This window comes from Trichogramma pretiosum, unplaced genomic scaffold, assembly GCF_000599845.2.
Source record: "Trichogramma pretiosum strain Unisexual culture from Peru unplaced genomic scaffold, Tpre_2.0 scaffold19, whole genome shotgun sequence".
NCBI lineage: Eukaryota > Metazoa > Arthropoda > Insecta > Hymenoptera > Trichogrammatidae > Trichogramma > Trichogramma pretiosum.
The window spans coordinates 283,550-305,111 of NW_019641707.1; the positions used below are offsets into that span (position 1 = coordinate 283,550).

At 40.1% G+C, this 21,562-nt stretch overlaps 3 protein-coding genes across 3 annotated transcripts; all 3 read left to right on the plus strand.

The window, feature by feature from the left end:
* The first annotated feature begins 18 nt into the window (after positions 1–18).
* Positions 19–1,005, plus strand: LOC106659851 (speckle-type POZ protein-like). The gene has a single exon (XM_014382568.2). It carries the CDS (start codon positions 19–21, stop codon positions 1,003–1,005), a length of 987 nt encoding a protein of 328 aa, XP_014238054.1.
* A 497-nt stretch (positions 1,006–1,502) lies between these two features.
* LOC106659852 (speckle-type POZ protein-like) lies at positions 1,503–2,663 on the plus strand. The gene has a single exon (XM_014382569.2). It carries the CDS (start codon positions 1,597–1,599, stop codon positions 2,569–2,571), a length of 975 nt encoding a protein of 324 aa, XP_014238055.1. The 5' UTR covers positions 1,503–1,596; the 3' UTR covers positions 2,572–2,663.
* A 16,849-nt stretch (positions 2,664–19,512) lies between these two features.
* On the plus strand, positions 19,513–21,210 carry LOC106659845 (zinc finger protein OZF-like). The gene is made up of 3 exons (XM_014382561.2): positions 19,513–19,645; positions 19,725–19,794; positions 19,861–21,210. The coding sequence occupies exons 1-3, from the start codon at positions 19,611–19,613 to the stop codon at positions 20,929–20,931; spliced, it is 1,176 nt and encodes a 391-aa protein (XP_014238047.1). The 5' UTR covers positions 19,513–19,610; the 3' UTR covers positions 20,932–21,210.
* The last annotated feature ends 352 nt before the right edge of the window (positions 21,211–21,562 follow it).

The window sequence follows — 21,562 nt, forward strand, 5'->3', positions numbered from 1 at the left end:
CCCCCCCCCCCCCGCAAAATGTCGCATTTCGACATGTGCGGCCGTCTGCTGACGAACAGCGAGTGGAGCAGTTTTTGGTGGGAGCTCGCCTGGGGCTCGATGGAGCTTCTGAAGCACGGATTCATGACGTCGCCCGCGCTCTACGTCGACAACAACGAGGAAAAGACGTTTCGACTCGAGCTCCACCGAAGTCTCGCCGTGGACGCCGTCAATCCTCAAGCGGGCCGACCCTGCGTGCGTTTGATCTTGGCCTACCTGAATCGAGCCTCGTTGCCCTGCAGCTACAACGTGTCGATAGTGAAGGACAACAAAGTCATCGACGTCCAACAGGACGATTGCTCGTTCGCTCCGAGCAACAGCGAGAGGCAAATTTTCAACATCTGCCCGAACCTGCTTCGCACCTACGTTTCGTCGACGGATATCTTAACCATCAACTGCCAATTCAAATTTCCTCCGAGCATCGAGGAGAGCTCCTCCTCCAAGCCCGACGTCGCCGTGCCGACGTTCAACTTCGATTGGATATTTCTGAACGAAAATCTGAGCGACGTCACGCTCAGAACCGCGTCGGGAATAAAGATCCCGGCGCACAGGGTGGTGCTCGCCGCGGCCAGTCCGGTATTCCGTGCCATGTTCAGCCACGACATGATGGAGAACCAGAGCCAATCGGTCGACATGGCCGACATCGGTTACGAGGCAGCCGTAGAGATGCTGCAGTACATCTACACGGGCAGCGTCAAGACTCAGGAATTTTCCCTGACGGCCAAAGTGTTGGCTGCGGCGGAAAAGTACCAGCTGGAAAAATTGAAGAGCGAGTGCGAAAGGATCTTGGTGGCCAATTTGACGACCGAAAATGCCATCGAGGCTCTCAAGATAGCCGATACGTTCGGCACGAGTCATTTGAAGAGAGAAGCCGTGGATTTCGTTAGACGCAAGATAAACGGAAAGTTGCAGTTGGATGAAATAAGCGATATGCTTATCAATAAAGCGAAATTACATCCGAAATGATTTTAAAACCTGTATCGATGATGTTACAATTTTCCATTATAATTTGATTATGTTTGTTTGTAATTTTAACTTGAATATTGTTTGTTATTTTTGTACTGAAAATAAAGATTCGTGGTTAAAATTTACTTTATTCGTCCGTTCAAATATTTAATTCATAGCAATATATTTTAAAGCAAAAATCCAGTCCGACAAAATATACTCCATTCTTCTTTTCATAATACATTTGTAAACTCATTTCAGGCTTTAATGTTTCATTACGCTCCAAATCCTATATTTTCAATGATATTCTATCGACAATGGTTTTTTTAAGACCATCTCGAATGGAATATACTGAGAAATTTTATGAATATTTTATTTCAAATCGAGGCTCCCAAGTCCCAACTCGCTTAGCAGAAGATTGCTTGAAACAAAGGGCAATTTTGATCTCTGTTTTAAACGTTCAGTTGTTTGTAAACACGAGTTTTGACTACTAGAATGTCGTCAGTCGTAGTCAAGGCATCGGCCAAGCCACATATCTTTGCTCAACAGTCGTGATAAAAGTCTCGAGCAACTTGAAAAATCACCAAATTGTTTCGAAATTATTTACGCAAAATGTCGAGTGACAATACATACTTTACGTCGATTGATAAAGAACGCTACAATTTTAAGTGGGTAATAAGTGATTATGCGTTGATGTTTACAAAAGTAACTGGAATAGAATCGCACATTTTTACTGTCGGTAACGACAAAAAGTTTCAATTGAAATTGAGCAACAACACTTTTCGAGATGCTCAAGGATACTCTAAAACCACCAGATGTTTGTCTCTACACGCCCTGGAAATGGCGGGACAATTAATAATGAAATACAAGCTATCAATGATCAAGGATGAAAAAATTTTGGATACTAAAGTTGGTCATTCGCCATGTCTGAAAGGTATGGAGATACAAATCTTAAACGTGCAAATAGAAGAAATGAAGAAGTTCGTTTCATCCACGGATACCATAACTTTTCACTTCGAATTAACAGTCTCCAAGGGGAATATAACGAACTCCCTGAATTGTGAAAATGCCAAAATGAATCAAGATTTTAAACTTAAATTCGACTGGATATTTCTTGAAGAAGAATTGAGTGATGTCAAACTACAAACTGCATCTAAACAGGAAATTCCAGCCCATAAGGTCGTGCTCGCCGCCGCAAGTAAAGTATTCAAAGGTTTGATTGAAAACAATTCGATTCAATTGATTGATATGAAGGATGTTAATTACGAGGTCGCAGTTGAGATGCTGTATTACATCTATACTGGTAGGATAGAAGAACACAAAATTTCCTTAACTGGTATGATTGATCTTCTAGTAGCAGCCGACAAGTATAAAATAGAGGAGTTGAAAGTTGAGTGCGAGAAAATATTGAGCGCCAAGATAGCCTCTGAAAATGCTGTGGATATTTTAAAGGTCGCCGACCAATGTCGCATGAAACGTTTGAAGAAAAACGCAGTTGATTTTATAAAGCGGCATATCAACGCATCTTCAGACTCTGAGGATGTAGGTAATATGATTCTCAGTATGGAAAAACTTTTTTCGAAATAATCAAAAATTTGCATGAATATACTTTCTTGTTTCACTATTTTACATTGAAATGTTCTTTGTAACTATTGTATTGAAAATAAACATTATTTATCATTATTCACTCTAAATATCCGTCTCATTATTTAATTCATGACAGTATATAATTGACTTTCATAAATCCATTCATTGTCGGTATGGATAGTCAAAAACGATTTCAATTCAATCTCAATTGCAGCTGTTCATATCCTGACAGGCTCTAGCAGATTCGTGACGTAAAGTGACAAATTAAGTGCTTTAAAAAACTTAGACCAGATATCAGCCCCTTGGCATACTACAATACTACTTGACGCTTCCACCACTAGATGGCGAGTATACCTTTATTTGTAAATCTGCAAGTGGCAAATCATTTGATTTAATATTAGTCTCGTGCTAAAATTTTCATTACATACAACTTTTACTTTCGGGACACACAGTCAGTTCCAAGAAAATTTTTCGTCGGACAAAAACTAGCCATAAAGTGACGATCGTTTTTTACCTGGGCAGAGAACAATTTTAACCCGATGAAAGATACGAATCGTGCGAATTTCACGCTCAATCTTAGATCGGTCATTGAAAAGTCATACTTCTTCAATTTTTCTCTCGTTTCGTTTTATTTCGATTCGATTTTTTCTTCGTCCATCGCGACTGAATTTCGACGCGTCGTTAATTAACTCTAGGCATACGACGCAGACAGGCAGACAGCGCGCAGCAACATCGGGCGCGTCTTTAATCAGTGTTCTCGAAGTATATACACCTAAACTTGGGTCGTATATAGTAATAGATATAATACACGTAAGAGCTTTTTCACGCGCGATATTAGTTCAAGACTCAGCCGCACTACTACGCTTCTAAGAGAGAGAGGATCTCTCCAGAGACGCGACGCAAATTAATTTCTGCGTGTGACCTCTGCTACTGCGTATATCCGAGGGATCGTAAAACTCGTGTCGTAGGAGGCGAACTAAATATTATCATTAATTAATACGTATGGACCGACGAGCGAACGATTGTTGTGAAGGATAATCGATGCAAATGATGATTAAAGTACGTTAATCAGCGTTACGATAAAGACAAAGGCGTATATCGACACGCTCGTGTACACTTGGCGCACCGCTAATTCGATGGCTCAAGGTTAAGAAAAAAAATAGTTCTCGAGAAAGAAGGAAAAAGCGACGCGAACGCGATATAACGAAAAAAGTTGATTCTTGCTATATACTTTCCAGGATATAGGTACGCAAGTTGGTCGTCGCGCGCAAAAAAACGATCTTTCTAGTTAAAAATCCGGGCGAGACGTGATTTAAAGTGTACCACTCGGCGGCAGCAGCGGTAGCCGCTAGGTCTTATAAGTCATTAGAGCTATATACAGCCGCGCGAAGGGTAATTAGTCCCAAGTAGCTATAAAAACAAATGAGTTTAAAACTGCAATATAATATCCCGCGGGTATACCGCACAATAAAAGATACTGCATACTCGGGGCGCGCACAAGGAGGAAGGGCCGAAGGGCACGAAGGAGAGTCCGTACTATTTCTCGCGCGCAGAACGAAAATCCTCCACTCTCTCTCTCTCTCTCTCTGCTTTGGCAAATTACTGTTTTCCTTGCCATTTAGCATTTGCGGTAATAAGTTCCGAGTCGTAAAATGCGAAATGTCCCTTTTGAAAGTTTAAATAACGAACGCCTCGCGCACTTCTTCTTCGGCTGTATACGTATATAGTTTTGACTGAAACTCGGGTACGCACGCGTAGGGTCACGGAGGAAAACTAGCAAGGGTGAGAGAGAGACGCGGGAATGATCGACGAGTTCGAGATCGCGCATACATTAGCCCTGGGTACTGCTGTATTACGGGCCGAAATCTCTCGCCAAGATTTAGTGGTCCCTTTGGCCACGATGCTGTATAGCAGCAGCAAGCTTCTCATCGCGACGATACGTGTATTATATATATATGCGCTTACACGCACAAACCCCTCGCTCGAACTGGACACGATCGTAAAAGTTGGCAACAAAATGACTCGCCGCCCGAGGGTGGTGAGCCGATGCAGCAGCACTTTGCAAATTTGGCGCGAGCTATGTGCAATTTCGATTTTTTTTTTTTTTTCGTTGTTGTTCGTTAGTGAATAAATCCGCCGAGTTTATAATACGGATTATAAACGACAGGACGATAAACCAGAGTGCGCGTGTGATACACTCTCGACAAATACGCACGTGTGTGCGGCAGCTCGAAAATATAATAATCTCGAGTCGAGAGATTTACGTAGTGGTAGTAGTAGTAGTTTCGAGGCTCGAACTAGTAGTAGTACGGAGTTTTAGGTGCGGCAAAACGAAACGAATAAGTAAATTATGTATATAAAACGCACGTGTCGCGCGCGCGCCGACTCGCACGTGAAGAAGCTCTACTACTTGTCAGCACACGCACACACATACTATAATATAAGGTACTCTCTTTCTCTCTCTCTATATGATATTTCTGGCGCATCCTTTACCACGCATACGTAAACAGCCGAAAAAATATCCCTTTTTCTGCCACACAGTCAAACTGTGTGTGTGTGTGCAGCATATTGCACGCGAGAGGATATGTATTCACGTACGTGACGGTAAGAAACGCGATTCTATAAAAGAGAATCTCGCTCTCGAAATGAAACGAAAGAAAAGCTCTCGACTCTTACGAGCTTTCATACCTAAGCCCGCTGTGATTTCTCGCATTTTTTTATATAACCGGCCGAATTAAATGAGCAGCTAGCGCAGTGGAAAAGGCAAGCGCAGAGACTGTGTGTGAGTATCGAGTTTATTATGTACGCACTGAGAAAAAGTTTCACCCTTGGCTCAAGGAGACTAGTTCTGTTGGAATAGCAAAAACGAGTTCACCTTGGATAAGTGAAATTTCTCCTTGGTGGCAGGGAGAATCGTCACTCGCCAATGAGTAGTTGTGCACGCGGATAATCGATAAGTATCAACTTGCATTTGTAAAAATCAATTTTTTATCAGACGAATTCAAACGCATTGGCTAACGACCGATGAACAGTTTCAAAGTTACGAGAAAGCAGCGCTGGACCGCAGCAATGATCGTAGCATTGAAAGATTATTCACGCACACGCACCCGCGCGAAACTACTTGTAACTCTCTACGTTCCTGCAAAAGCAGGCGTCGATTAAAAAAGTGACGCCCCCACTCAAACTTCCATTTTTGCTGTTCACATTATTCTAATACAATTAATGAGAGCTTTTACTAATAACGGAAAAATTTAGTTAACATTTTTTGGTTTTTAAATTAAACTTTTTAAGAGGTTTCCACTGTGGCTTTTTTTTTAGATGGAACACATTGGTCTTATAGATCACGTTTATCATAAATTTAAAAGTCTATTGAATTCTCGCCCCATTCAAAGCTCCAAACAAGACGCCAAAAAACTCTGGATTGATCATGGCACGAAGACAACGATGAAATTACATATGAACGTCTGAGGTTCAGGTAATATCTATACAATTATCATATGAGCACAATTTTTATTAAAATTTTAGAAAACATGTGTATGAGAATCTATAAATATTTACAATTGTCAACTATCATTTTTTCTTGTATTTGTCTATAGCAAAATCTTTGCGACTTTCATGGACCTTCCTTTGATGTAAGAGCAGAGACTGCTTATGTCCAAATTTTTTCTCGCACTCTTCGCAAGCGTAATCTTTGCGACCTTCATGGACTGTCCTTTGGTGGACAAGCAAATCATGTTTCAGTCCAAATTTCTTCTCGCACATGTCGCATGCGTAATCTTTACTATTCCCGTGGACAATTTTTTGATGTTTCGTCAAATTACCTCGTTCCCCAAATTTCTTGTCGCACTTTTCACATACAAAGTCTTTATAGCCTTCATGGACTGTCCTTCGGTGTATAGTCAATTTCGATTTTTCTCCAAATTGTCTCTCGCACTTGTCACAAGAGTAATCATTGCTACCTTCATGGATTGTTTTTTGGTGAACGAGCAAATACCATTTGTGTCTGAATTTCTTCTCGCATTTATCACACGCGAAATCTTTTCGACCCTCGTGGACCGTCTTTTGATGGATTAGCAATTGCTGTTTATGTCCAAATTTTTTTTCACAGCTGTCACATGCAAAATCTTTACGATCCGCGTGGACTACTTTTTGATGTTTCATCAAATTACCTCGTTCCCCAAATTTCTTGTCGCACTCTTCACATACAAAGTCTTTATAGCCTTCATGGACTGTCCTTCGGTGTATAGTCAATTTCGATTTTTCTCCAAATCGTCTCTCGCACTTGTCACAAGAGTAATCTTTCCTACCTTCATGGATTGTTTTTTGGTGAACGAGCAAATACCATTTGTGTCTGAATTTCTTCTCGCACCTATCGCATGTGTAATCTTTGCGACCTTCGTGTACTGTCTTCTGGTGCCTAATGAAATGTATTTTTTGTCCAAATTTCTGCTCGCACTTGTCGCATGCGTAATCTTTTCGACCTTCATGGACGGTTTTTTGGTGTCGAAACAATTTAGATTTGTCTCCAAATTTCTGCTTACAATTGGTGCATGCGAAATCTTTGCGACCTTCGTGGACTGTATTTTGGTGCCTTATCAAATATGAATTTTTTCCAAATTTTTTCTCGCACTTATCGCATTCGTAATCTTTTCGACCCTCGTGGACGAATCTTTGGTGCTTCAGCATATCTGATTTATATGCAAATTTGCTCCCACAATTGTCACAAGCAAAATCTTTTTCGCGACCTTCGTGGACTGTCTTTTGGTGCCTTGTCAAATCTGAATTTTTTCCAAATTTCTTCTCACACTTGTCGCATGCAAAATCTTTGCGATTATCGTGTACTGTATTTTGGTGCCTTGTCAAATCTGAATTTTTTCCAAATTTCTTCTCACACTTGTCGCATGCAAAATCTTTGCGATTATCGTGTACTGTATTTTGGTGCCTTGACAAATCTGATTTTAGTCTAAATTTCTTCTCGCATTTTTCGCATACAAAATCTTTCTGACCTTCGTGGTCTGTCTTTAGGTGGTTGAGAAAATCTGATTTTAATCCAAATTTCCTCCCGCAATTGTCACATAAGTAGTCTTTGAAGACTTTCAAGATGAAATCTTTGCGACTTTTGTGGACTTTCTTTAGGTGAAACAGCAAACTATGTTTCGTATCAAATCTCTTCGCGCATATTTCGCATAAGTAATTTTTGAAAACTTCGTGGAATATTTTTTTATGCTTAAGTAAAGTTGATTTATTTTCAAATTTTCTCTCGCACTTGTTGCATGTGAAATTTTCTCGATCTTTGTGTGCTAATTTTTGGTGCGTAATCAAACTTGATTTTTTCACAAATTTCTTTTCACACTGGTCGCATGGATAATCTTTGCAGCTTTTATGTTCCGATATTTGGTGTCTACTCAAATGATTTCGAAACTCAAATTTCTTTTCGCATTTGTCACATGCGAAATTTTTCTTTTCATCATGAATCGTATCTCGGTGAGTTGTCATGCTTGATTCTAGTATAAATGTCTCTTGACATATTTCACAAACATATTTTTTGGCGTCTAAAACAACAATGTCTTGTTCACTTGAATTATCTTTCGAGAAAATTTCCTCGGATTTTTTCTTACTTGTATTCATGTTGGTACCTAAATTAAACGATGGTTCAGTTTATTTAATAGCACAGAAATTGAATGAGTAAAATTTATCTTTTGATATTATGGTTTGTTTCATCGGCAAAGGCAACATTAAAACTAATTTGTTTTTATTATAAACATGATTAGTGTGTCGAGAAACGATGTCAAAATTTCCATGTTCATATTGTTTACAATCAAGCCCCTGACGATTTCTTCGAGAAATTTTTCGGACCTTAGTACTAGTACTACCAAACTTGGTACTACCAAACAAACTCCCGATAGGTAACATCGAGTTGAAGTAAAAAAACATTGAGTAAATATAGGTCCTTACCCTCGCGCCATGGCGTGATTGTCATGTACCATAATCCACCACTTAGTGTCAATACTTATCAGTTAGCCGCATGAAAAACTGCTCACAAGGAGAAATTTCACTTAGCTCGTTTCTGCTGTCGCAACAGAACTAGTCTTCTTGAGCCAATGGGTAAACTTTTTTCTCAGTGTACTATAATAAAAGTTGTCTCTCTACTCACGGAATGTGTCTCTGTATAGAAGCGTTGATGTTTCATAATGCGGTAGTAGTAGCAGTGGTACTCGTGTGCGGCTGATATTCGCTCGGCCAGATCGCGCAGTCTATATTCTATTAAACACACGAGAGCAGCATAGCAGCGAGTATATTGCACCGACTGCACGACCCGCTTGATTATATATACATGGTGCATTATTTCAAAAGCGTGATATGACATGTCTTGTTATTGTAGCTATTAGAAAACTTTGAAAAAATGAAAACTAAGACGGTAGAACTTTTCGTTTAACAGAATTCTACCTTCAGCAACTATAAAATTTCCATAAAAAAAGACCACATCGATTTGCCAGCCGGATAAACACACCAAATGTCCCCTCCGTGACCTGTCCTGAACTCAGAATCGATTGTTTTCACTCATTAAAAATATTTTTACGAGTATCCAGCAATATTGTGATACATGGGCCTTATTCTATACATCCTAAAGAAAGTTTTTTTGTATGACTCGTCATCTTAAATAGTCTCAAAACAATTGTACATAAGTTACAAATGTGTCCTTAAATTATGTGAAATTTTACATCATTACAAATATAGTGCCAGTAAACGTGCTAGACAATAATTTTGACCTCTCTAACTATACGAGGGTCATCTTTCAGAACTAAGGTACTCGATTTTTACCCGTAGAATATTCAAATCTTAGTTGCAGCTTCGCTATAACAATACTTGCACACGAAAATCGTACTAGTAAAATAAAGTGTCCCCTCCGTGATCGACGAGTTTTTGAGCTAGCACTTTTTATTTTTGAATCTGCTGGCGTAAAAACGTTCGTCTTTACAAACAATTTTTGTGCGTGATCGGAAAAAAAATTTTCAACTTTGTTGTCGTCGTGAAATTTGATGAAAGTGCGATTTGTCCCCTCCGTAAGTGTCCCCTCCGTGACAAATTTTCATGTTTGCAATAAGAAAATAAACGGATTAGATGATGGCCGGTAAAAAGTGAATATTCCATGAAAAAACAAAGAATCAAGTGTCAGAAACTACGGGGGTCCGGAAAAATCTAAACTCAAAATAGAAGAAAATAAGTTTTTCAATTTTTCTAATATTGCCCATTTTACCCACTCCAAATATAACACTTTTGAAATAATGCACCACATACGAGATGTATGCGATAGGTATGCTTTCATACCTAAGCCCGCTGTGATTTCTCGCATTTTTTTATATAACCGACCGAATTAAATGAGCAGCTCGCGCAGAAACTGTGTGTGTGTATCGAGTGTATTATGAACACACTGAGAAAAAATTTCACCCTTGGCTCAAGGAGACTAGTTCAGTTGGAATAGCAGAAATGAGTTCACCTTGGATAAGTGAAATTTCTCTTGGTGGCAGGGAGAATCATCACTCGCCTATGAGTAATTGTGCATGATATTCACTTATTATCATTTCAGTACAATTTTTATTGAAATTTTAGAAAAACATATGTATGAATATCTATAAATATTTACAACTTTCAATTATAATTTCTTGTTATATCTGTCTAAAGCCAAATCTTTGCGACTTTCATGGACCGTCCTTTGATGTAAGAGCAGAGACTGCTTATGTCCAAATTTCTTCTCGCACTCTTCGCAAGCGTTATCTTTGCGTCCTTCGTGTATTGTTCTTTGGTGCTTCAACAAATCCGATTTTTGTCCAAATTTCTTCACGCATTTGTCGCATGCGTAATCTTTACAACCCCCGTGGACTACTTTTTGATGTCTCGTCAAATTACCTCGTTCCCCAAATTTCTTGTCGCACTTTTCACATACAAAGTCTTTTCGACCCTCGTGGACTGTCTTTTGATGATTCCTGAAATGGCTTTGATTCCCAAATTTCTTTTCGCACTTGTCACAAGCGAAATCTTTCTGACCTTCATGGATTGTTTTTTTGTGAACGAACAAATACCATTTGTGTCTGAATTTCTTCTCGCACCTATCGCATGCGTAATCTTTTCGACCTTCGTGTACTATTTTTTGGTGTCTTCTTAAATGGCCTTGATCTCCATATCTCAGCTCACACTTGTCGCATGCGAAATCTTTGCGACCTTCATGAACTGTATTTTGGTGACGAAACAATTTAGATTTGACTCCAAATTTCTGCTCACAATTGTTGCATGCGAAATCTTTGCGACCTTCGTGGAATGTCTTTTGGTGCCTTATCAAATCTGAATGTTTTCTAAATTTTTTCTCGCACTTATTGCATTCGTAATTTTTTCGACCCTCGTGGACGAACCTTTGGTGCTTCAGCAAATCTGATTTATATGCAAATTTCCTCCCACAATTGTCACAAGCAAAATCTCTGCGACCTTCGTGGACTGTCTTTTGGTGCCTTGTCAAATCTGAATTTTTTCCAAATTTTTTCTCGCACTTATCGCATTTGTAATCTTTTTGACCTTCGTGTATTGTCATTTGATGCCGGATCAAATTCCATTTATGTCCAAATTTCTTCTCGCATTTATCACATGCGAAATCTTTTCGACCTTCGTGAACTGTTTTTTGATGCTTCATGAAATTGCTTCTATCCCCAAATTTTTTTTCGCACTTATCGCATTCGTAATCTTTTCGACCTTCGTGGTCTGTCTTTAGGTGGTTAAGAAAATCTGATTTTAATCCAAATTTCTTCCCGCAATTTTTACATAAGTAGTCTTTGAAGGCTTTCGAGATGAAATCTTTGCGACTTTCGTGGACTTCCTTTAGGTGAAACAGCAAATGCGATTCTTTTATAAATACCTCCCCGCATTTGTCGCATGTAAAATCTTTGCGAACCTTGTGTACTGTTTTTATGTGAAAAAGCAAACTATGCTTGGTGTCAAATCTTTTCGCGCACATTTCACATAAGTAATTTTTGAAAACTTCATGGAATATTTTTTTGTGCTTGAGTAAAGTTGATTTATTTTCAAATTTTCTCTCGCACTTGTTGCACCTGAAATCTTCGCGATCTTTGTGTACTAATTTTTGGTGCGTAATCAAACTTGATTTTTTCACAAATTTCTTTTCACACTGGTCGCATGGATAATCTTTGCAACTTTTATGTTCCGATATTTGGTGCCTACTCAAATGACTTCGAAACTGAAATTTCTTTTCGCATTCGTTACATGCGAAATTTTTCTTTTCATTATGAATCGTATCTCGGTGTGTTATCATGCTTGATTCCATTGCAAATGCCTCCTGACAAATTTCACAAACATATTTTTTGGCGTCTAAAACAACAATGTCTTGTTCACTTGAATTATCTTTCGAGAAAATTTCCTCGGATTTTTTCTTACTTGTATTCATGTTGGTACCTAAATTAAACGATGGTTCAGTTTATTTAATAGCACAGAAATTGAACGAGGAAAATTTATCTTTTGATATTATGGTTTGTTTCATCGGCAAAGGCAACATTAAAACTAATTTGTTTTTATTATAAACATGGTTAGTGTGTCGAGAAACGATGTCAAAATTTCTATGTTCATATTGTTTACAATCAAGCTCCTGATGTATCTGTTTATACATTATTTTTACAATATTTTAAACAATTTAAAATTCTAACTCGGCAACAATTTCTTCGAGAAATTTTTCGGACCTTCTTAAACTTAATATTTTCAAACAAACTCCGGACAGGCAACATCGAGTTGAAGTAAAAAACACTGAGTAAATATAGGTCCTTACCCTCGCGCCATGGCGTGATTGTCATGTACCATAATCCACCACTTAGTGTCAATACTTATCAATTAGCCGCATGAAAAACTGCTCACAAGGAGAAATTTCACTCAGCTCGTTTCTGCTGTCGCAACAGTACTAGTCTTCTTGAGCCAATGGGTAAACTTTTTTCTCAGTGTATGATAATAAAAGTTGTCTCTCTACTCACGGAATGTGTCTCTGTATAGAAGCGTTGATGTTTCATAATGCGGTAGTAGTAGTAGCAGTGGTACTCGTGTGCGGCTGATATTCGCTCGGCCAGATCGCGCAGTCTATATTCTATTAAACACACGAGAGCAGCATAGCAGCGAGTATATTGCACCGACTGCACGACCCGCTTGATTATATATACATACGAGATGTGTATGCGAATATACGGCTAAAGGTACATACCGCGCGGTACTGCGCACGGACCCTTAGTGTCCTGTCTGTATACATGTGTGTGCGAGTGAACGACGATGATGATGAGCCGGCGAGGGCTGATGCCGTAGTATATACCCATTCGGAGCTTGATCGATACCTCCTCGCGCTCGTCATCCCTCGCGCACCACCACCACCCCATCCGTGTACAAATTCCTCGGAGTTTCGAAATCCATTAAATTCCGCCAGTCTGCGTTGCTATATATAGAGCCGCTTGCGTCGTCGCTATACAATATGTACGTCTGACAGCTGCTTTTCACCATCGTGCTGCTCGTAGGCGAAATGAACAACAGCGAGCCAAACACACACACACAACCCCCTTCGCCTTTTAACGCGCATCACGAGGCGCGCGCATATATACGGTGTGTATAAGTCGAGCTTCATTTACCGCCAGCGCGCGCGAGACCGAGAGGGTGGTATTATTATATAATAGCTCGAAGACGTATGCCGCGTTATATACAACGCGCGGGGGGGATCTCGAGATTCGAGCTTTCACTGCTGCGTGTCCTATGCGGGTCTTGATTTTGCGGCGCGCCTCTTATCGCGACGATAATCGGGCCGACGAGTCTTTGGCTCGCGCTTTTAGTTTATCGGACTCGGTTGCGGATCGCGCGTGGGTGGATGGTAGGAATGCTCGACGTTGATAACGATCGTTTGAAGTGTTTTGAAATTTACGTTAACATTGATGTGGATTTGTTTTTGGCGATTCAAGTGTTTCGAAACATTTTGATTAGTTTTCGACAGCTTTGAACGCAATGATTTCAAGCATTCGTCGCTAGATGGCGAGTTAACTTCTTTGGCAAATCTGCAAGTGGTAGAGTTGAAATATTTGTATAAGTAGAGCATGGTGTAGTATTGAAAATTGATCGTTTGAAGCGTTTTCTAATTTACGTTAACATTGATTTGGATTTATTTTCGGCGATTCGATCGTTTCGAAACATTTTGATTAGTTTTCGACAGCTTTGAACGCAATGATTTCAAGCATTCGTCGCTAGATGGCGAGTTAACTTCTTAGGCAAATCTGCAAGTGGTAGAGTTAAAATATTTGTGTAAGTAGAGCATGGTGTTGTATTGAAAATTTACTTGTTCTGTTTCGTCCTGTACCAAAAGAAATGAAACAAATCTTTATTGAATGACAATTTGCATGAATATTACATACTCAAAATATTATTGTCAAATGAGAAAAAAAATCGTAGAGCCGCATATTGGCCATACAATTTTAAGACAAACGTTACACTTCTGATAAGTGTGTGTCTACTTCTAATACTCCCTTATATCCGTGAAACTTTTTGGCCGACTAAAAATTAGACATCAAATGTGGATGTTGTCATCCATGTTGTTCAATCAGTAATTTCAAAAGAAATTTAAAAATTTAATAAAAATTTCGAATAAAAATATCAATTTTATAATTATCATTTGAAATATCGTTCGCGCTAATAATTATACATACTTCTATTATCATTCTCGGCGGATTATAATTTCGCGCAAAAGAAAAGTTCTCCTGATGAAATTGACGCGTTGCCGTCGGAAAATCGTTTTTAATTAGCGGAAATACAAATTTATCTTTCGTTTTGATGAATACGCGCGCAACGTCGAGCCTCGAATAATATCAACGCGCGGATCAAACGCGCGCGCTTTTTTTTTACGTCCGACCTCGTTTAATTTCGAAAACTTGTTGACGCGTTTCCATCAAGATTTTTCTCGTATAAAAAGGATATTCCACGCGGATAAATTGTCATAACTCTCGGAAAAATACTGTCAAACGTGATTCATATAAATACGGTATCCGATGCATTAAAGTATTAACGCGTGTGGCATTCTGAAAATTTGATTGATCCGTGCGTGCGATACAACGAGACTACTACCGGCTGTTGAATATTTAAAATACACAAAAGAATCGCGCGTGAAAGCTCGAGCAACAACAAAACGACCCAACGACATCGCGCGGCGAATTTGCCGCGCGCGTCTCTTTGTCGAGCGTCGTCCGTGTCGTTATATATTTCACGAAGTTTCCGAAAGTTGTTGATTTTTCGTCGAGGTGCAATTCAACGCGTTTAAATTTAACCGTTACTCTTTTTCGAGTATTTTGCCTCTTCGACCTCTTTCGATTCCTTTCTTTTTTTCTCGTGCCCTTTCGTTCACCTTCCGGAAACGCCATTATTGAGAAGTTGCGATAAGCTCTCTCGAAAAGTAGCAGAAAATCCACTCCGCGAGAGAGTAAAACATGCAGGAAACATTAAACATGCATATATAACCGTAGCCTACCCATTGGTGTACGTAAGGAAAATCTTCGCTCGTAGCAAAGTGCCGATGCAATTTAGAGAGAGAACCCGACCATTTTCCAATTGCTAAAGTTCACATCGATTTGCATGCAGGAGCATTTTCAACGCTACCGGCGAAAGTCTATTACAATTAAGAGAATCTTCGGCGCTTACTCGCGCGCCGAGTTTAATATTTCAACCAATTGTGCAATAGTTGGGTTTTCCCAAGCCCTCGCTATGGGCTCGTAATAATAATTACACTTTGAAGTTTTAAAGAAGAAATTGAAAGAACGAATGAAATATAAAAAAAAATTACATCAGTTTTCCTCGGGAAAGTGAAATTTTTAATTTCGTCGGGAAGAGAACTCTAAGAGCTGCTTCTGGTTCGACACGAGGAAAGATATGGGCGTTGAGTGCGAGGGCAAAAAAACGAACGACACTGCAAAGGGGGAAAAAGACCCGTAAGGGATGAGAGAGATCCTCGGAATATTATACAAGAAAATGACAGCAACAACTGCTCGGCGACGCGGGTCCGAGTATAATTAATGGTAGTGAGAGAAAACGGCAAGAAAAAGGAAAGCTTCTGGCCATATATACTTCGCCTTTTTTTAGATTGCTATTCAAGGATTGTTTTTGGTGCACGTCACAGCGGAGAGAGAGAGAGAATGCAAAACATCTCTTGGACTTTTTACGTTTTCTCCCAGCTCCCGCGTGTATACATGGATTCGAAGAAAAAAAAAGTAATTGAAATTCCATCCGTCCGTTCCGTGCGTCCAGTCTCGAATATAGAATCTAACGTGTATCGCAAGACATAATTCACTAAATCATCGATGGAACCGGCACATGATAAATTTTTTCTTTGACCTCTCTTTAATTTCGTCGAATTAAAGAAGTTTTCACTGCTCGCGCGCGGTATTATTCAGCGTAGGGGGTGCGCGTTACTCTTGAAATAGACACTCCGACGGACGAAGAAAAGGTGGAGGAGAAGGAAGGCGAGGCGCTAAAGTTTAAAATCCTATAAGCGTACGCGCGCGTCGCCGCAAGGAAAGCTGCTACTACTGCGTATAGATGCGTACGTATGTATATGCAAATAGTCGAAAACGCGCGCCAATTCCAAAGCTCACGATTTATGGCTTCTTTCGATTACAATGTCAAGCACGGAGGGGTATACATTTTTCCGTGCGCCGCGCGGTTATATATATTGCGCGCAAACGTAGGAAGAGCAGCCGAAGTCGAGTCGCTTGCTCGATGGGTGGGCGCCCTCCCTTTTTCTTTTTTTTTTTTGTCTTATTTCCGTTTCGCTTGATCAACGCGCGAGAAAAGGTGTGTTTCCTCGGCGCGCGAATGCGAAAAAAGGCAGAGCTTCGCTTTATTTTTTTTTTATCGACCCCCGAGTCGCTTCATTATCATTCGCGCGCGGACTCGGCGAGAGAGAGAGAAAAAAAAATTAATCCAGCAAATACGAGGCAAAAAAAAAAGGAAGCGAGAGAGAGAAAGAAGAAGAAGAAGTCATTATTTCGTCCCATATACATCCGCGCGGAAAAGGGGTGGAGCCGCGAAACGTATGTATACGTACGAAAAAGGCTAAATATTAGACACGGCCGCGGCGGCGTGTGACGAGCGTCGAGCGCCCGAAAAGAAAAAGAAGTGATTACCGTATATAGTATTCTGCTACGGTGGGCGCGTGGGCGAACAGATAATCAGGGAAGCTGCTGCTGCTGCTGCTGCTACGGTATTACTTTTAATTGAATTCCCCCGCGCGCGAGCACAGATGAAATTTCTGCGTCTTTCTCTCGGAGCGAGTTTCTTCCTCTCTCTCTCTCTGTGAATCGCGCGGGTTTCTTCGAGTAGACAAGTTTCGTGCTTCTATCCTTTATATACAGGAGCGAATTGTCGCAACCACAGCACGGCACGGCACAGAAATCTTCCATTATTTTGGATCCAACGTATTTTTTTTAATAAATGTAAATTCCCTGCAGCTTATTTTGCATATTTTCTCGCGTACGTATAAATAAAAAAGTTTTCTTTGGGCGATATTGCACGAGCTTATATATATCGACGCACCTCGTTGTTGTTTTTTTTTCGCCCGCGACTGTGTATCGTCGTACCCGACGTTTGTTTTTTCGCGAAAATTCTTTCCCCGAAAGAGAAAATTATTCGCAAAAATTACCAACCGCGCGCCCTCGATAGTATAAATTGCTGCCGCGCGCGCGAGCTTTGATAATGAGAAATAATAATTAATTCGAGCTCTTTCTCTCTCTCTCTTTCTCTCTCGTCATTACATATATACTAATGAAAAGTTGCTCCCAGCAGCTCGAATCCCAAAGCTCGGCAGCGGCGCAGCGTCATACAGCCCGCCGCTTGGCTCAAGTGGAATTTAAGGCTTATTTTGAGAACGACGACGATCGCGGCGCACAGTCTCCGCCTGTGTGTGTATTTTCCGCGCGCGTCGCAAAGGAATTCTCTTTAACGCGAGTATAAGTATAGCAGCGCATGCGGCATGTCGCGCGCCAGCTTCGAACTCTCCTGGCGAGGTGAAATTACCTCGGCTTCAGCGGGATTTTCTATCTCTTCTCTCTTTCTATCTCTCTGTGTGTGTGTACGTCTGCGCGCGCGCGTCTTTTCTCAAATTGATCCCCGCGCGCGTTTCGCGAAAAGCATCTTGTTTTAATTAACACTTTAAGAAAGTCGAGTCGACGACGACTACCTTATAGCATTGCTGCTGCTGTACGATATGTGCCGCGCGAGGTAAAATACGATTCCGAGAGATATCCGGTGAATTGCCCGGCGACTTTTTCTCGAGCTGCTGCAAGCTCTGCCCTCTTTTTTTTGCCTCTTATCTTTTGTTTTTGTTTGTACACACGATATGTGGGATTTTTAACGACTGAACATTCCCGAACTACTATACGCGTTGAATTATTCAAAGCTGCGCGCGAAAAAAATAGCTTAAAAGTATATTATCGGCTTAAATTTATGATTATTTTGTTGCCCCAGCTCCTCGCTCTCTTATCAGCGGTAAAATTGTATTTTCAGCTTTTTCTTTTTGCTATACCCTGTTGCTGCTGCCGCTGCTACAAAAGCAGCTCGAAGAGATCGATCTCATCAGCGCGTGAATGGCACGGCACAAACGACGGGTGCACCGATTCAATGTATCGCACATAGAGAGTGTCGCAGGTGGCGCACGATATAGTCCTCTATAGCACACACAATCAGGCAGAGTACTGTGCGCGCGCTATACGCATTATCCTTATACGTGAATTCTCGTCGTCGTCGTCGTCGTCGTCGTCGCAACGAGGCGCAAAGCCCAAAACAGCTCTTCGGTTTATATTATATACCTGCGTGCGTACGGGAATCGAATGCGGCGAGCTACAGCTCTGTACAGGCGCGTCTTTCCAGGGATACGGTATAGAGCCGTTGAATTTGCATACAGAGCATCTGTCACCGGGTCCCCCTTTTCTCTCTACGTATATAATACGCACTGCAAGTTTTGGCTTCTATACCATTTCGAGCGCGTGCGTGGGATCTCGCAGGTTAGATACGTAAACGCGACCGAAGCGATTTCTTATATTATGTACGGTTTAAAGGGCGTACGTATATCTACCTGTGCAACCCCCTGTGCATAGCATCTCTTTATTCCCAGCGTTATAATGCATTATCGCGAGCGCAATTTCCCCTCGAGAATCGCCGAGAGACTTTTCAGCGAGATTTGCCATTCTTTTCTGCGATGCGAAAGTCGACTCTGTTATATACACAGAACAGACACGATCATCTCGTTTCGTGCCGTCGTCGTTGGCTTTTGATAAAAGATGCGCGCCTCGATCTCTCTCGTCGCAGCAGTAGCAGCAGCAACGCTGGATCGACACGAAGTTAATTCGGATAAGTGCACACGTAGCGGTGGTGCAACTACTCTCCAAGTATACATACAGCACAGTCTGTACGCAAATACTAAAGCTCGGGGAGCTTTCGTCTATGTACCGCAGCATGCACAAGTTGATTAGGCAGACGGCGTCGGCGGCGGCTACGCGAAGTTGCACACGCCCGGGCGTATCGTCTCTCTCTCTCTCTCTCTCCGGATGCAGCCTGGAAATGTCAAGAACGCCTGATTCGTGTTTGTGGACTCGCGCAATTCTGATGTACTCGCTTTGGTTTAGTCGTCTATTCTGTGTGTGTGTGGGTTTGGGTTTCTAGATGCTCGTAGTTGCGGTGCAGAATAGTTTTTTAAAGAAAAAGCAGCTCTTCAAGATTCATTTTGTTCTTTTTTTTAATAAAATTGTTTTGTGCTCTATAAATAATATCATTTATAGAAAAAATATTATTTTTCTTTGGTCGATTGATCTAATTTGTTTCATAGTACTTAATGACTCATGATTGTTATGTTTACATCTGATTGATCAAATTTTCATGTTATGATTTGTAAATACACATCGAATAGAAGTTAGTTAGTTTGATGTGTAACACTCTAACGGAAAGATCAATCGTTGGCAAAATTCAAAGTGACCGATATGGATTCGAGTAGCGTATTTAATTTTCCCGTCAAGTAATTTTTTTAAGTTTCATAATGTTTAAAGTATGAAAGTGTAATAACAAAATACTTATTATTTTTGGACTTATTTCAGAGTGAAACAGGAGCCTCGTGACGATGAAGATTATTGTACCGACACTGAAAACGTTCTGCGAGAAAGTCACGTAAGATTTGATATTTTTTAACAATTTTTTACAGAAATTTACACCTAGTTAAAATTTCATTTACAGGCTCGGAGGTTTCAAGAGTACGACGAAGATCGTAAAACTGAACTCGACGACGTGAGAATAGAGTTGGAATGCAGGGACGTGAAGCCCGACGCGGATCTCTTGGCAGTTGCGAAAATTGAGAATGAATCTCCGGATCACTTGCGCGATACGAATCATGGCAATAACCATCAAACTCATAACAACAGGGTTAAAGTAGAGAGTGTGGACGAAGTGAAAAAAGAATTAAATTTGAGCGGTAAAATTAGTCATTCGCGTGATACACGTGGAAAAACATTTACACAGAAAGGTCATACCGACAAGGTGTACAATGGTATCAAACATACGAGCGATGTAAGTGGCAAGAAATTTTCACAAAAGGGTCGTCTCAATAAACACGTACAGTTATCGCATCCAAGTATCACCCATACATGTGACATTTGCGGGAAAAAATTCTCAAGTGAGCGTAGTATGAAAAAACACATCGATTTGATTCATAAGAAAATCTTAAATGCTTGTAATATATGTGGAAAGTCATTTACTCAGAAAGGTAGTCTCAAAATCCACATCGATTCGGTGCACAAAAATATTACTCACGCATGCGATGTATGCGAAAAGAAATTCTCAACCAAACGTAATCTCAAGACCCACATCAACACAGTGCATAATGATACCCAAGTTAGATATGCATGCGACATTTGTGAAAAGACATTCAAACACAAGGGTAATCTCAAAAAACACATTGATTCAGCGCACAATGGTATCGCTTATGCATGCAACACATGTGACAAGACATTTTCACAAAAATTTTATCTCATAATCCACATCAATGTGGTGCACAACGGTATCACACATACATGCAATCTATGTGAAAAAACATTCAAATACAAAAGTGCTCTACGAACTCATGTTAAATCAATTCATGATGGTGTTAAACATCCATGCAATAAATGTGAAAAGAGTTTTACGCAAAAAAATCACCTAAAAGCACATATTAAATCAATTCATGATGGTGTTATACATACTTGTGATATATGTGGAAAGACATTTTTACATCGAAACAGTCTTTTTAGGCATGCCAAATCCCATAATTAGAGTACTCAGTAAATGTATAAAATGTATTTACGATTGTTTAAAAAATCTGGACATATGATGCAAGTGTATTCGAAAATTAATCTTAACATTTTTTATTTATCATGATGAAACAGTCACGCAAGTGTAATATAATACGACAGAATTATCCTGTAAAATACTCGCAGACAATTCAACACTCTTTCGTTGATGTATTGTAAATCGATAGATGCTCGCTAATGTAATTTATAAGACAATTAATATTAAAATACCTCATCATTTTTATCAAAAATAAAATTTCGACACAGGAAGATAAACGAGCTTTTTTGAACTTGCAACCATATCGATTGACTATTATAATTTAAAATCGATTTATATCGATAAAAACAAAATTATCACCTTATCAAGTGGCGGTTATACCGTTATACAGCGTTGATAAAACCAAATTAAGGATGAAATCGAATGATTTCTCTTCGTCTCGCGTGAAACCAAAGAAAGCAGATCCGAGCAACCGCTAAAGCTCAATTCGATTTACCTAGGCACAAAAATAGTATTTAAATCGAGGTTTTTCGTCTCATCCTCCCCGGCGGACGCGCTCGCTTGTATTTGAGATACGAGAGACAGCGAAATATATATACGGAATAGAAGGAAAGTG